Below are 17045 nucleotides of genomic sequence, written 5' to 3'. Positions count from 1 at the left end.
TCATTTTCAGATTGCCTCACGGCCGTCACAGCTGTCAACATGCTCACCCAGCAGGAGGTCCCTGTCGTTATCACAGCCCAAGCTAACTTCGAAGGCTCTCTGGATTCAAAAATAGGTATGCAGCTATTAAAATGTCATCAAAATAATATATTTCACAGGTTTAAGATCAAGGTACTTGCCTATTGCTGTCACTTGAAAGAGCTGTCAAGCCCATGATTCTTTGTAAAATGAATACTTTTATTTATTTATTTTTTGCATTTCTAGGACTGAAGCCAGGGCCTGACGCATGCCATGAGCTATAACCCCAACCCCTTACCCTTTCATTTAATCATCCCTTATTTAAGAACTACATTTGAAAACATAAGTGTGTCCAACTGGCCAATTGCTATTGAGAATAATAAAAAAAATGTCCGACCCACAGATCAAGAGTTAGTTGGTGAGACTTAGGCATGTGATGCAAGGAACAATACAACTTAGATGAAAATCCAATTCAAAACTGGTAGAACCGTCAGCAGGTGATGAGATGGGGGTTCCAAGCACACATGATCGACGTGGGCTGGGCTTTTGGTGAAGGCTTTGTGGAGGAGGTGAACTTGAGCTATTCAAGAAAGAATTGTGAAACAGCAGAAAAATTGGAGGCATATTTAGAACTGTAAATTGGATGTCCTTGGCAGCCTTACTCATTCGTGAGTGTTCTAAACTATCACCATGTAGCAGGAAGTCTGGGAATGAGCAAAGGACAGGAATCTAAAGACAGCTCTGTCCAAAATCTTCCTTTAGGGCAGACTGCACATCTCTCTCCTGACTCTCCCACAGTAGATCCCAACCAGTCTTCATAGTGCCAAAACCTTGCAGGGACAGTTATTTCCGTTCTGTTCTCCTAGCAGAAGAAATAGTGTTTCTTATTAAAATCACATTTTCCCCCTATAATGCCCAGATGGGTTTTTGATTAAGTGGTTCAAAGGGACATCAAAGCAGAAAAGCGATACTAAGCCATCCAGGCCTTCCTCTTCTGACCACTTGAGCCTAGAAAGTGTATGTTGGGCAAGGAAATAACTCCGTTACTCTTAAGCACTTTATAATTTAAAAATTTATAATATGACCAGCCAGGATAAACAATAAAGGCAGCTCTTGTGAATATTTGGCATTTTTGTATTTGTTTGTGTGGGGTTTTGAGTTAAATCACTGATACAGTGTGGAGAGCTCTAAAGGAAAAAAATAGATTTTTTAGGCATGCATGGAAAATTGTTTTTCCTATTGTCTTGATTTCCCACAGTTATGTAGTTAACATTTTCTAAATGATTGCTTCTTGCCCTCTAAGAAGGACAGAGCAGAAATAGCCAAGAGATAAGCGGTATTTTTGCTATCCCACCTGCACTATTACAAGCAGTTCACATTCTACCCAGTTTCATATAACCAACACCAGGCCCCAGAACATTCTTTATATGGCCAAATACATTTTGTGGTCACAGTGTCTCCTTTTGAACATTACTCCTTCTAACTCCTAACCCGACACATTGGAATGCAGTAAATGACTTGTTTCCTGCTTGACCATGAATACATACATACATACATGCGTACATACATACATTTATTTATTTATACATACATACATTTATTTATTTATTTATACATACATACATACATACATACATACATTTATTTATTTATACATACATACATACATACATTCATACATTCATACACACTGGGGATTGAACCCAGGGGTGCTCTGCCAGTGAGCTACGTCCCCAGCCCTTTTTTAATTTTGAAATCGGGTCTTGCTAAGTTGCCGAGGTTGGTTTTAGACTTGCAGTTCTCCTACCTCAGCCTCCCAGGTAGCTAGAATTACAGAAATATGCCACCACACCCTGCCCATGAACACGCTTCAATATTCGTTGCTCACTGTTTACCCTAACCCTCCAAATCACCCAACATTTTTCACTTTCAGGTGCTTTCTGTCATAATCTCATCTGAAACAACACAGAACTTTTTATCCTATCCCAGAACTTTCTGTGATTCCGAAGAGCCTTCCAACATGTCTCCCAAACATCAAATCCCCCTTCTAGGACAGTGTTCCAAAGAAGATGTTCCAAGATCTGACTCAGCCTTCTGCCCCTTACCCTCAGTTTTTAACATGAAGTATCAAATCCACAAATATGGAAGTTTCAACAGGTAGCTCTGTAACAGGGGTTCTCAACCAGGGACTCTGCTGTCAGGTGACCTTTGGCATTTTGGAAAATTGTCCCAACTACCAGTGCTACTGCTAAGAGCCAGGGATGCTGCTCACCATCCCACAATGGATAGAATAGCCCCCACATCAAAGTCCACAATGTCAGCAGTCCAGAGGTTGAGCAACCCTCTGCCTGTAAAATAAACAACTGGGAAAACCTGTTCAGCATAGCTGAACCCAAAGCAGCAGGCCTTGGCCCCTCTGGTGAGTGACTTCCTTATGCTCAACTTGTTTCCTCAAGAACATATGTGGGTTGAAGAATACATGTCTATTGAGAATGTACTTTTGCCTTACCTAGCTTTCAACTTCCTGAGTGGATTTTTCTGGGGTTCTAGGGAAAGGGAAATGCTGAAGAAGTCAACTCTAATTACCAATTCTTTGTCACTGAGGGAATTCGAAGAAGAGGTTCCCTAAATGCTCATTCATGTTTCACTGAAAAAAAAAATGAACATTTTAGGATGTACAACTATTTTTTAAAAAGAAACTAAGCAAAGGAAAATAATACTAACATGATAAACTGATCATGTTAGGATGTTAGAGTGTGTTCCATTCTCCCAGTGAATCTGATGCAGTTTTATGACTTCTACGTTAAGTGAAATCATCTCCTTTAAGAAGCTAAAGCCAGGTGTTGAAGGCATCAATTATTTTGTGATTTGGGGCACTTGCAGAAGAGTTGTTGTTTCTCCCCTAGGAATTCCCAGCACCAGCTTGGAGGACACCAACTTAGCCCAAACCCTGGGTCTGGCTTACTCTGCCGTCATTGAAACTTTGCCAGATGGCACAGAGAGACTGAGCAGCTCTGCCGAGGTTGGTGTCCTGTGGAATGCACCTGTGGAACTTCTTTGAAAATCGTGACCTTGATATGAATTGCATGAGATGTTTTCCTTCAGATGCAAATCACAACCTGCCCTTTCACTCACCCTCACGGCTACCAGTGTTGCAGCCCTGCTTCCCTATGACAACAAAACACTATTCTTCAAGATCTACAAGTTCATCAGCTCTAAATCCAACCTGACCCTCGAATACTGTGCTATCATGGGGGTCCTCTGCTTGAGAAGAATTTTTTCCAAGAAATCTGGTTTCTTGGAATGGGTGACTGAACTTGATTCTTCTCCCTGCAGAACATTTCTGTTGTCTCTAGGTTATTAACTTTGTTTCCAGCTGAAGTTTAACTCATTTATAGAAATGAACAGAGAAGTTCAGAGTTGGGTTTATTTGGTCAAGGTTAGCTCTCGCTGGAATGAGACAGCAGCACTTGAAGGTGTACATCTGGCCGGATTTGAGTCCAGCCTTAATGCCAAACCAAACCAGAAAGTGATGGGAGAGGTCGGGTCAGGGATGGGGGGAGTGGGAAGTGGCTTAGAGCAACAGCATTATGGTTTGAAAGTGAGGGGTCCCCTGAAAGCTCTTGTGTTGATTAAGGAATGTTCGGAGGCAAAATGATTAGATTATGGGAGCAGTAACCAGATTGGTCCATCTGAATTTAAGTGGACTGACTAGGTGGGACGTGGCTAGAAGTGGTTCACTGTGAGTGTACCCTGGAAGGGTTCATCTTGTCTGCAGCCCCTTCCTCTCCCTCCCTCTATTTCCTGGCTGCTATAAATGAAGCAGCACTCACCATGATGTTCTGCCTCACCCTGGACCCAGTGCAGTAGACTGGGCCAGCCATGGACTAATCCTCTGGAGCCATGAGCCAAAATGAACTTCCCCTCCTCTAAGGTGTTCTTATTAATTATTTTGGTCACAACATGAAAAGCTCCTTAACATAAACAGTGAGCCTCAACATCATCTGCTGGCCTTATTAGAATGCAGATTGCCTGGCCCCACCCAGTCAAGAACTTGCATTTCCAGCCAGTCTGCAGGTGATGCTGCTGCTGCTCCTGCTGGCTGTCCAGGGACCATATTTTGAAAATTACCAGCTTGAAACTGCTACTCAAAGTCTGGTCCCTGGACCAGCAGCTTTGGCACCACTAATTAGAAATGTGGACACTCAGACCCCAACCTAGTCAAGTAAGATCTTTGTATGATTTTTATGCACACTACAGTTTGAGAGTACTGGCTTAGAGCACTCTTCATTAAACTTGACTGCACACTAGAAACACCTGGAAAGTGTTCTAAAACACTTAGGTCCCACCCCAGAGATTCTGATGCAATGACTGTTGGTGATGAGGGCCTGAAATGGACATCAAGACTGTTCAGAGATCTCCAGGTGATTCTGCTGTGAGGCAGAATCTGGGAACTACTGGCGTAACACAATGATTCCACATCTGGTCGTGTCTCTGAATCGCTGGGGAGGTGCTTACTGGCCCCAACCTGGGTGATCCTGATCTAATCAGACCTAAATTTTCAGCTTTTACAGGTTCAGGATATTTCACTGTCAATAGGATGTTTTATTTATCTCTCTATGAATATGAGAATTATGGCCAGGTTGGTTTTTTTCCCCCTTTATAAGGAACAACATCATTTTCTGATCTCATGTTTGTATCTTCACTTCATAAATTACATCCACAGACATGACTCACGCTCTAAGTTCGTGAACCCTTCTTTAGATCTTATTTGAGCAGGTCCTCTGGAGGTGGAAAAGAACCAAGCCAAGGTGTCTCTAAGGGACCTGAGCTCACCCTCTGCAGGGCAAGAGAGGGTCACCCACGGCCAAAATGAGGCTTCACTGCTCAGAGAAATACCCACTCCTTAATAGAGACTCTGAGCGTTAGTCGTACTTCTCGGCTTCTTTCACATAGTTTCAGGCGGCCTGTTGAATCCTCTCCTGGTTATCTAGGATAGAGGAATTTCTTCAGTGAATAGAAAGAGAATGGATGGTCAAAAACCATTTCCTCCACAAGCCTCTGGATCATGAAGATAGTGGTACATGGATGACAGACTTTCAAGAAAGTTTCTAAACTACATCATAACTCTGGTAACGGGAGGACGGAGCATAGACTGTCCCCAGGCTCAGGTGCTTCCTTGGCAGAGAGCTCCATACTTCAGGAAACACATCAGACTGCTAATGAAAGGCACTGCTCTTGGTCAATGCTGCTGTATTTTCTTATTCTTTGTGTCTTATGACTATAAGCTCCGTGAGGGCATGGACAGACTATGTTTATCTTTGTGCCAAGGCCTAGCACAAGCCCAGCACATAGTAGGTACACATTATGTCTACAAAATCTGGTTGTTCACAAGTCCCACTGGCTCACTTTGTAGGAACAGTTTTGCTCTCTGAAAAGTCAGTGAAACAGGAATTTCCCTTTTGTACTATCCCTGTTCAGCCCTGCTCTCTGTAAAATGGGAGCATTTAAATACAAAAGGTGTAGTCTGTTCCCTGAAGCCAGGGCACCAGGTGTGCCCGCTGACTACCTCTATAATATCAAATTTTTCTTCTGGATACCTTTCTCTCCGAGGGACGAGTAATTAAAAATACATATTGTGCAATTCTTCACTGGCAGCTGAATGCTGATATTTGATTATCTCTGTAGGTATCACAGGGTTCTGGAATAAGGAGAGCCACAGAACCAGGGCCAACTGGACTTAGTGGACATAGTGCCCAGTCCCGTAGTACTTTTAGAGGGTTTTTAAGTTCCTTTAAAATTTAAAAGGGGAAAAAATGAACTTTTAGGGTCAAAAATTATACTTGTCTATATCAGAGCAGTCATAAAATATATGATTTTTAATATTATCTTAAGGAGGAAGGGACCCACAAAGACAAAAGCACCCAGGACTCAGGAGAGTCCTAATGTGGACCTGCACAGAACTGGCCCCTTGGGAGAGCCACACGTAAATATGGCAGTGCGGGTTGTCAATGTGGGGGTGGTACCTTGTCTTATTCAGAGAAGATTATTCATCTGTCCTTTCCCTCTTAGTTCACAGGTATGACCCGGCAGGATGCCTTCCTGGCCCTGACTCAGAAAGCCCGAGGGAAGAGAGTGGGTGGATATGTGACAAGTGACAAACTGAAAGACTGGCTAATCTCGCGGCAGCGGTACTGGGGCACACCGATCCCCATTGTCCACTGTGCAACTTGCGGTCCAGTGCCTGTGCCCCTGGAGGACTTGCCCGTGACTTTGCCCAACATCACATCTTTCACCAGCAAGGGAGGCTCCCCACTGGCTACAGCTTCAGACTGGGTGAACTGCTCCTGCCCCCGGTAAGGAGCCAGCCCCTGCAGCGGCCACTGCGCCTGTGACCCCAGTACCCTGCAGACCTCTCAGGGCCCCTCCTCTCTCCTGGTGCTAACTCGGCTCTCTTTTCCCATGACTTCCACCAGCCCGAATGCCATAGGTCTTTTGGGACCCTTGAGAGAAGGGTCTGGAATCTGGGTCAGACACTGTGGTGGGTGCCTTCCCCTCTCCTCCAAGCCTTTGGAAGCAACCATGTCAGTTAACATCTTTTCCAGAAACATCTGATCCAGGGGGTAGAAAAGCACAGATTTTCATCATATTTTTTAAAAAGACCACTGTCTCCCATTTTATATTCCCAAGAGCTTGCTGGAAATAAGAGGATGTTTTCTCCCATGTCTGTGGTTTCCTTTCACCGCGGTGACAGTGATCTTATCCACAGTGGCAGAATGGGAGTGGAACCACCAGTGTGCTCAGGGCTTTGTCTCTGAGGCCCTGAAGTACCCCTGATTTCCCCTTTCCTCCTTTGGAAGTGGGATTGTTTTTCTATCGGTTCACAGGCATGTCTCAAATGTGATTTTGATGGTGCCAAATCAGCCAGTTAAACAAATAAGTTGCAGATATCAAGCTCCTGTGTTTTCCTTCTTCCTTGTGGAGAAGCCATTTTTCTCTGCTCATGGACCATGATGGGGAGGTTTTAAAATAGTTTAGTCTTCTGCCAGAAGAGACCTGAGTTCCTGGTGGCAATCAGGTGGCCACATGGTGCCGGAGAAAGGCTCAGGCTGAGGAATTAGGCAGTAGAGGATTCAAGTCCTGGCTCTGCCTCTGAACTTGCTATCTGGCTTCGGAAAAGTCGCCTGACTTCCCAGAGCCTCAGTTCCCCGCTCGGGAATTAGAGTAACCTCCTCTAAGGGCTGTTCTGAGGACCAGAATGAATGCAGGTGAGGCTGCATCGAGGCACCTAGCAGGTGTTCTGTAGGTGGAAGCCTTACAGCTGTCCTCTGGGGCCTCACCCATGTGGTTTTGAATTTGAAATGGAGCTTGTAGGCAGGAACATAGGAAGCCACAGGCCACCTTACGGTAGAAATGTAGACTCCCAAGCCAGGCACAGTGTCACATGCCTGTAATCCCAGTGGCTAGGGAGGCTAAGGAAAGAGGATCACAAGTTCAGAGCCAGCCTCAGCCACTTAGTGTGGCCCTGTCTCAAAATAAAATATCCAAAGGCCTGGGGATGTGGCTCAGTGGTTAAGCACCCCTGGGTTCAACCCCGGCACCAAAAAAAAAAAAAAAATAAGTGAACTCCAGGAGGAAAATAGACACCCTCTTTGTTGATAAGCAGTAATGAAGGGCTTCCCTGCCAGAGCCTCCCTGGGACCTGAGTCCCCTCTTGTGCTTAGCTTGACCAAGGGCACCTCCTCTCAGTTTTCTCGATGGAGTGGCTTCTGGCACCTGGCTCTTTATTTAGTCCCACAGTCTCTGAACTGAGATATGTCCTTAAGAATTAGCATAGCATGGCCCTTCTGGGCCTTGGTGCTCCCCAGGAACCTCCATTCCTAGGACGGGGACTGCATTTTGTTTTCAACCCTTCACACTCTTAAGATCTCACTTCTCTGTCTGCAACACCAGGCTCTCTTCACCTTGCAGTAAGGAACCCATATTGGGCAGTAGTATGCTTATAAGTGTATAGCAGCCAGCTCACTGCCAGGGGCTTCTGATTTACAGTGTTTGCCAATTTCTGTGGTATCATACTCCCACCAGAGCTAATTTCAAGTGACCAAGTTGACGTCACTTGTCACAGAGCTGAGAGGAGATGCTGGTAATTGAGTCCCACAAACTGCTACCAGTGGGCGCCAGCACACCACTGCCCTTGGGCTTTCCAAGGTAATTTATGACCTCAGGTCGTCCAGGTGGATTTCTGCATTCTTCACCCTGGAGCAGAAATAGAAAAAAATCCCAAGTTCATTTTTTAGCACATCTCACTACTTTAGGTTTTCAATTTCTCTTCGTGCATTGATTTGCTTCAGATGCATCATAAAGTAGGCGGTGGCTGAAGGCAGTCTTGACATGCCTGAAATAGAAGTCAGTGCACAAAAGAGACAATCCCACCTTGTCCTTTCAAATGATGAGATTTTTATACTGGGTTAAATTCAGAGAAGTGAAGAAGAAGGCTTTTAATTGTGGAAGATTGAAATTTTTATTCTATAAATTCCCTTAAAACATCATGTACTGTACAATCCAAAAAGAGAGGCTTCTCTGAATTGTCTTTTTATGATGTGGCATTATTCTTATGACATTTTAAATTCATCCTCATTGTCATGACTTTCTCAAAAGCTGGTGGAAGACTGCATTAAAATTTAAAAAGAAACCAAGTGATGAACCTCATTTATTTCTTAGGTGCCAGGGAGCAGCGGAAAGAGAGACAGACACCATGGATACCTTTGTTGACTCTGCTTGGTACTACTTCCGATTCACAGACCCTCAGAATGATCACAGGTAATGCCCCTGCTCTGGTCAGTTTGGGTCCTCCAGCAAGCAAACGCCAAGATGGAGTTACACGTGCAAGAGATCGCTGGGGGAAATGCCCGTGCAGGGTAAAGGGGAGAGGAGCGGAGTAGGCAAGGAGAGCCCTTAGCCACCATGCAGGTGACAGGTGCAGAAGGAGGAGCAGAGGGAAGGAGCATAACCGAGAGGGAAGACCACAGCGCAGTCCTGAGAGCTTCAAGGCTGCTGCGAAGCCCAAGCAACTTGTCCATCTCAGAGTCCCAGGCAGGCAGAATGGCTCTGCTCTACTGCCTCCCTCTTACCTCCTGGGAGCTGCTGGGAGAGCAAGGGCTGGCACGAACACCAGAGTGATTGAAGGTTCCGCAGCCCATCGTGTGGGACAACCGTGCTCCTAAAAGCAGGTTCTCTTGGACTGGGAGGTGCAGCTCAGTGATAGAGTGCTTGCTTAGGATGCCTGAGGCCCTGGGTCCCATCCCCGGCACTGGAAAACAAACAAGCAGGCTCTCTTAAAGTGTATTAAACTATTAAATTAGGTTATACACAGCCAAGTAAATCCCAAGTACAAGACAAATAAAAGACCAAAATAGAAAGGAAGTGCTATCATGAGGCCTGCCTTGCAGGACATTGCATTTATATGATGATAAGAATGCAGTGTTATGTATTTAACTAGAAATAATGATGCAACTATACAGGGAGGGTGGGGCCAGGAGTGTGAAAGAGCTAGGCAGCATCTCCTGTTATCACATATAGTCACTAGATAATTTCCCAAGTAGGCAAATCAACAAAGAATATAAACCCATTTTTAAAATAATTGCCGGAAGAAACAACTAAGAATTCATAGTAGCTCAGGGAGAGACCTGGGTGGGGGCATTGGGACTGGACACCACTGTTCTTCTTGATAAACCTTTCAATACTATTTGATTCTTTAGCTGTGTTTGTTTCTTTGACACACAAAAGAAAGAAAGAAAAGAAAAGAAACAGCAAAAAAATGAAGGGGAAAGAGCACTTGGTAACTAGGCAAAAAAAAAAAAAAAAAAAAAAAAAAGAATGGGAGCTAAAGAAAACTATTCCAGAGCTCAGGAAAAAATATAAACACTCTGCTTAAAAGGACCTTGCCAGATTGCTCTGGTCCTTGGTAGAAATATTCTGAAACCCTAAATCTACATATAAAAATGCCCCTTTATTGGTTGTAAAATCATGTATTTCTGGAGAGACAGATGCTCCAGTCCTCCCCCACCATCATCCTAACCTGCAGAATTATGATTCTGTCATTGGAGTTCATTTCAGAAATGAGTAGGATCCAAAGTAAATAATTCCCTGCAAAGGTAGAAAGGTCACAGCAACTCCTAAGGCTGTGAGTCACCAGGTGGCCCGTCTAACCCACAGAAGGGCTCCTCTCCTGGGCCTTCCTCCCAGTAGGGGTCTCATTTGGTAACAGCCGGATTAGGATGCAGGGGGGCAGGTTCCCCTCCCCACCTTTACAGATGCGAGAGACTAAATCACAACGAGGGACCCTCCACTGGTACCGAGGGACCCTCCACTGGTACCGAGGGACCCTCCACTGGTACCGTGTACATCCTGGACTTAGGAGCCCCTCCCTTGTGAATAGCACAGTGCACTTCATTTCCCTCCCGCTGTTGCGTTCAGCAGCCTCTGGCTTGAGATCCCCCTAGGATGCTTTCCTGTGTGGATCATAAATCCTCTCTACAGCTATTTTTGTCATTTCACACCTTAATTCTTCCCAAACTTGTTTTTGAACTAAATACCATCTTTCACTTTCCTTTCTTTACCATCACCTGCATTAGCAGTTGGGTTTCTGTAGGGAACCATTTTTCACCAAAAAAAAAAAATTGTTTTTTTCCTAATGTACCAAATTTCAGCATAGTAAGTGGAGGTGAGAGACCAAGCTTCACTAAGATGCAGACGTGTGCTGGTGGGCCAGGCCTCCACCTGCGAGCTCCTGCTTCCAGCCTGAGCTGGAGCTGCCACCTCCCTGCAGAGAAAGTATCTAGAGATGTGGGGGGAGAGTTCACAAATGCTTGAAGCCATGGAGCACAAATCTTCCAAAGGCAAAGGGTCACTTGATTGACTGACCTCAAGGGAGGGACCAGCGCCCTTCTTTCCCAAGGGTCCCTGCAGAACAGAGGGAAATGGAGTTTCTCTTCCTCCCCACGCCCATCAGGGCCAGGAATATGAGGAAGCCTGTCTTTCAGTGTCTGCGCTGTAGTGGAACATGGTAGGTAAGAGAGTCATTGAGCTATTTTCTGACGATTTTATCCTAAATAGGCTTCATCACATTCAGTAAGCCGTGTACAGGCTCTTGCTGACTGTTTCAAAGCTACTTTAAAAAATAAGGTTGAATTTCTGTTTTAAAATGAACAGTTAGTATCTCAATGTCAGTCTGCATTGTAAATGCCACACTGCCCTCTATGGGTAAGAACTCAGAAATCTCGATTGTCTAATCATAATAAAAACTAAAATAAATGTAGATATTCAAACGTGCATCACCCTGAGATGCCATTTTTTTTTTGCTGCTGTTTTTCTCTTATTCTCATTTTGTATGAAAACTGCATTTTAAAAAATGTGTCAGTGATGTCTTCTGTAGCTGTTGTAAATTTCCAAAGTTAGCACTGATCTGACTTTTTTCTCCTTTATTACATAAGCCTTTCTCTTATTCTTAAAAGAAAATTACTGTTTTTCCCTGACACAATTCACTTCAGAGCATATGCAATTCACAACAGTTCTAATTTATGCAGTACGGCGAGCAGGTTTTTTTAAATGCCCATTTCTCTTTCTTCCAGCCCTTTTAGCTCAGCACTGGCAGATTACTGGATGCCTGTGGACCTGTATATTGGAGGGAAGGAGCATGCTGTCATGCACTTGTTCTATGCAAGATTCTTCAGTCATTTCTGTCATGATCAAAAAATGGTCAAACACAGGTGAGCATTTATACTCATTCCGCAAAAGAATTAGTTCACGAAGAGCAACTTGAAGCAGGTATCACCTGTTCAGAAGCAAGGCCGATATATGTGGCAGAAAAATTCTATTTTTCAAGTGTACTCCAGAGGCCATTGTCAGCCTTAAGAGTCTGAGGTGCGTGTATACATATTGCTTAATAGTTCTGGCTCACACAAATCTAGCCTTCAGTGTGTCTCTGCTTAAGTGAGTTAGGTAATTGAGACTTTTACTTGTGAGGCAGAGAAAAGTAGGCCCAATGGTACATGGCCTTTTCTGGCATCTCATGTGAAGTCACGCTTATCATCCGCGGCCTCTGTACAAGCTTTCTTTCTAAGCTTGACTGAATCCTGCCTTAATATGCCACGCTGATGAGTGTATGTATTGGAGTGGAAAATAGAGAATCACACTGTAAATGCACTGATAATTTTTTTCCTGTTGGTCTATAACCTTCCTCATGTTCACAAGACGTAAGTGTGTACTTCCCCCCCATGAAATAGATCATATATATATATATATATATATATATATATATATATGATCTATATATGTACTAAATATATATATATATAGTTAGTATTTAGTATATTATATAATTGAAAAAAATAAAATGAACACCCATGCCCCATTGCTCGGTTTAAGAAGTAGAGTATTACTATCACCTCAGAACGCCCTGGCACCCTCTCCAGTCCCATCAGCCCTCTTCCCACACCACCACCCTTCCTCCAGCTAACACCCTGCCTTTTTTATTTATTTTCTTGAATTTTCTTTGTGAACTTATCACTACTGTATATATATTTAAACAATACATATTACTTGGTTTCTCTGCATTTGAACTGTATAGAATCATATTTCGCCTATTCTGTATTGCTTTCTTTGCCCAACATTTTTTGAGAGTCAGTGCTGCTTTTTTTGGTTTGGGTTGGGTTTTTTTCAGAATATTGGGGATTGAACCCTGGCCTTCATGCATGCTCGGTAAGCACTGAGCTACAGCCCCTTTCATTTTGAGATAGGGTTACACTAAGTTGCCCAGGTTGACCTCAAACTTGCGATCCTTCTGCCTCAGCCTCCCTAATAGAGGGGATTATAGGTGTGCACCTCAGCAGCCAGCTCATCTGTGTTGTTGTGTAAAGTCACGTCTCGTTCCTATTCCCCTGCTGGGTGGTGTTCCGTTGTGTGGAGTGGAATTGCCAGTACAGAGCTCAGTTTATGCATCCACAGCACCATTCCTCCATAACAGTCATTGGATTGTTTTGCACGATTACGAGCAATACTGTCATGCACGTTCTTGCACATGGTTGCTGACGTGTGTGTCAACATTTCCTAGGGTGTGTTACCTCTGTTGTAGGATACGCACTGGTCAGCTTTACTAAGGAACACCAACTCTTTCCCAGAGTGGCGATAGCCCCAGCAGAGATGAGGGTGCCCTTCACTCCATCTTCATCAACCCTTCGAGGGCATGTGCTCACTAAACACGTGCTCTACCCTGAGCTGCATCCTCAGCCCCTAAACACCATTTTTAAGAGAGTTTGATTTAGCACAGAGTTCTCAGTTGACGGTGCTCTCTCAGGCCATTTTCTGATGGCGAGCCGACAGTCGGTGCACCTTGGCTTGTGATTCCCTTTTAGATGGGCCATCTTTTCTATTTGCACTAGAGGTGTTCCCTTTGTCTCTGGTGTTCTGGGGTTTATCTGCTTTATCTATGTATGGATTTCCTTCACGTATTTGCTTGAGGTTTGGTCTTCTTAAATATGTAGGGTGCTATCTTAGAAGTTCTCTGTCACTATTTCTTCGAATATTATCTCTTGCTAACCCCATTCTCCCAGTTTTCTCCTGTAACTCCGGTTAGATGTATTTATAGAGTGCCTCAGTCCCATTCTCGCTTGCATGTGTGTTCTCTCTCTCTCTCTCTCTCTCACTCAGTTTGGGGGATTGAACCCAGGGGTGCTCTACCAGTAAGCTACATCTCCAGCCCTTTTTATTTTTGTTTTGTTTTGGTTTGGTTTGGTTTGGTTTTTACTAGGGATTAAACTCAGGGGCACTCAACCACTGAGTCACATCCCCAGTGGAAAATATTTTATATTTTATTTTTTATATTTTATTTAGAGACATGTTCTCACTAAGTTGCTTAGAGCCTTGCTAAGTTGCTGGGACTGGCTTTGAACTCACGATCCTCCTATCTCAGCCTCCCAAGCCACTAGAATCACAAGCGTGCACCACTGTGCCTGGTCCTTTTTAGTCTTTGTTTTGGGACAGGGCCTCGCTAAGTGTCTGAGACTGGCCTTGAACTTGCCATCCTCCTGCCTCAGCCTCCTATTCTGTATCTCTTAATTGTCCTTTTACATCATCTACCTCTTGGTTTCCCCACCTCCCTTTGGGTGATTTCTTCCCATCTGTAATTGTCCCTCATCTGCTGATTAGTCTATCCTTTGAGTTTTGTATTTCAGTTGTTTTTATTTCTAGAAGTTCTGGATTTTTAAATCTCCTCTGTTGTTTGTAGGGTCTTACTGAATTTCAAGCCTTTCTTCATTTCCTAAGATACGTTCCACGTGTCTGTTTTAAATATCTGACTGTTGATCCTGTATCTAAGGTCTTCATGGGCCTGATTCAGGCATTTTTTTTTCTGCTGTTCTCACTCGGGGGCTTTGTTCCCTTGGTTCGTATGTGAGAGGGTGAATTTTAACTGTAGCTCCTATGCCTCCCTTCCTTTATTTATGGGAATTCTTTGGTGGCTCTGCCAGAGGTGATTTGTGTAGCCTCTCCCTGATGCCCAGAGATGCTACCAACTTGGGACCACTTTAAATTAAATTTTCTGCTTGAGGTTCATAGGACCATATGGGTAGGATGGATTCAGTGCCACACCCATGTGAAGGTGGGCTTACGTCTCAGAATCTCCAGAGACATTTTTCTTTCCTTCCTGACAACACCATGGTCAACAAAGGCAAGTGTCCTTGCTTTTCTGTCCTGAGCCCCAAGTCTGTTTCTGGTTCCCGCCTTACCCCACCTCCTGGGGGTTCAGCGGCCTAGCCCCCCAGACTTTCCATCTCATCTTTTCTGCTCCACGCCCTGTTCAGAGTTCTTGACCACTGGGTTTCTATAGATTCTGGCCGCAGGAACCGGACTTTCCTTAGTTTGTTTTTGCCTTGGTGAGGTTTGGTTTGGTCAGCTAAGTGATGCCTTCTAAGCAATGTAGTTTCTAGCCTATCTGGCTCTTTCAGTTGATTTTCCTTCAGAACAATGATCAGACGCTCTCGTCTGCCTGGCGGCAAGTTGGAACATCCTTTAACATATTTTTTACTTACAGAGAAGAAAAGGCAGTGGAGGGGTGGTATCCTAGTATCTCCCAATCTAGAAAAAAAAAAAGTGATACATGCCTATGAAAAGTTCGCCTACATAGGAAGTGAATTTGGTGTCTCCCTCCCTGCATGCCACCCTCATCCCTTTCCATGACTTTTAAATTTCTTTGATTTCATGCAGAAAAATATTTTCCTTATTTCTACCTATATGCTTTCATTGATAAACTCACTTTAAATATTACGTATGTTGCACATAGGTTTTTGCCTTTTTCATGTAGCTTGGTAGTCTTTCCAAATCAGCACATACAAATCTCCCATTCTTTAAAATTTATGCATGATATGCTTTTAAATTTATGCATAGTATGCCATATTCAAACAGTCCTCTATATTATTATCCAAAAGAAGTAACTTTTTTTTTTAGTACTGGGAATTAAACCCAGGGGTGCTATACCACTAAGTTGTATCCACAACCCTTTTAATTTTTTATTTTATTTTGAGACAGGGACTCACTGGGTTTCCCAAGCTGGCCTTAAACTTTTGATCCTCCTGCCTCAGCCTCCCACATAGTTGGGATTATAGACATGTGCCACCATGCCCAACTGGTGACTCTCTTTAGCTATATTATTAGCAAGTATTGAGGAGCATATCTGTAGGGTCAAGTCCAAACACTGGGGAATCTTGGATTAAAGGCTATATGTTTTTTACTTTTTGTTGGATTAAAAATATATTGCTGGGGCTGGGGATGTGACTCAGTGGTAGAGTGTTTTCCTAGCATGCATGAGGCCCTGGGTTTGATCCTCAGCACCAAAAAAAAAAACCAAACAAAATTATATATATATATATTACTGTTAAAACCTCTGAACCAGGCATGGTGGCACAAGTCTGCAATCCTGATGACCCTGGAGGCTGAGGAGGGAGAATCGCAAGATCGAGGTCAGCCTCATCAACTCAGACCCTCAACAACTGAGTGAGACCATCTCAAAATAAAAAATAGAAAGGGCTGGATGTGTAACTCAGTGGTAAAGCACCCCTGGGTTCACTCCCCAGTACTAAAAATAAATAAATAAATCTTTAGAAAAATAAAACCTCTGTAATACAGACAGAAACTCAGGTTGATTATAGTGAAGCACATTAGGTCCCTGCCTTCACCCCGCTCTTGGACCAGCTCACTGACTCTGCAGTGCACATGGATTAAAAGTCATCTGTACAGAAAACTAATTTAGGATATAAATTAAATGCTTAAACTTATTTTCTTCTCATTAGTCCCAGAGACCTCCATGTATAAAAATAAACTGATTCGCTCAGAAGGTCATTAAACAACATTAACAGCCCTGATCCTCAGGTAAATAAATTAGTTAAAATGTTTGCATTTAGGTTATAGAACCTGCCAGTTCTGCTTTGCATTTCTTATATATGAAAGTGAATTTACCTAAGTAAACATTACCCTTGAGGTTGGGAATGGTGTCCTGTCCTGTCGCAGTCTCATGGACATTATACATTCATAGGATTTGTTTGTTTAAATAAATTTTAGTTTAATCCCTTGATAGAAACAGTTAGTTTATGTTCTTCAATAGAAATGGTCTCCATGGGATAATGAGAATTGGATAGAGGTTCAGTTTGTTTGTTTGATTTTTTTTTTGTAGTACTAACGTTTGAACCCAGGGTTGCTATACCACTGAGCTAGATCCCCATACCTTTTTATTTTTTATTTTGAAACAGGACCTCACTAATTGCCAAGGCTAGCCTTAAACTTGCAATCCTCCTGCCTTGGCCTCCCAAATTACTGGGATTGTAGGTGTGCCTGGGCAGTAGAGATTCGGTTAAAGACAAAATTACAAGAAATATTTCATTTTTGCATAGGTCTAGAAACAGAGACCATATATAAGTGACTTCTGGCTCCTTGATAATAGGGCACATTTCTGCCAGTTTCTGAATAATTATTTGTGG

The 17045-nt window shown here is 43.4% G+C and overlaps 1 protein-coding gene across 4 annotated transcripts in view; it reads left to right on the top strand.

Moving 5' to 3' along the window:
* Nucleotides 1–17045, top strand: part of Lars2 (leucyl-tRNA synthetase 2, mitochondrial) — a 145218-nt gene that overhangs the window by 92895 nt on the left and 35278 nt on the right. For all 4 annotated transcript variants that reach the window (XM_047531622.1, XM_047531621.1, XM_047531623.1 and 1 more), the window contains exons 10-14: nucleotides 11–115; nucleotides 2925–3040; nucleotides 6091–6374; nucleotides 8740–8838; nucleotides 11649–11786. In XM_047531622.1, coding sequence (XP_047387578.1) covers nucleotides 11–115; nucleotides 2925–3040; nucleotides 6091–6374; nucleotides 8740–8838; nucleotides 11649–11786 — 742 coding nt within the window. The remainder of the gene's footprint in view (nucleotides 1–10; nucleotides 116–2924; nucleotides 3041–6090; nucleotides 6375–8739; nucleotides 8839–11648; nucleotides 11787–17045) is intronic.

This window comes from Sciurus carolinensis, chromosome 17 (assembly GCF_902686445.1).
Source record: "Sciurus carolinensis chromosome 17, mSciCar1.2, whole genome shotgun sequence".
Taxonomy (NCBI): Eukaryota; Metazoa; Chordata; class Mammalia; order Rodentia; family Sciuridae; genus Sciurus; species Sciurus carolinensis.
Note: the sequence above shows the minus strand (reverse complement) of the source record. Positions and strands in the feature narration are given on the sequence as shown.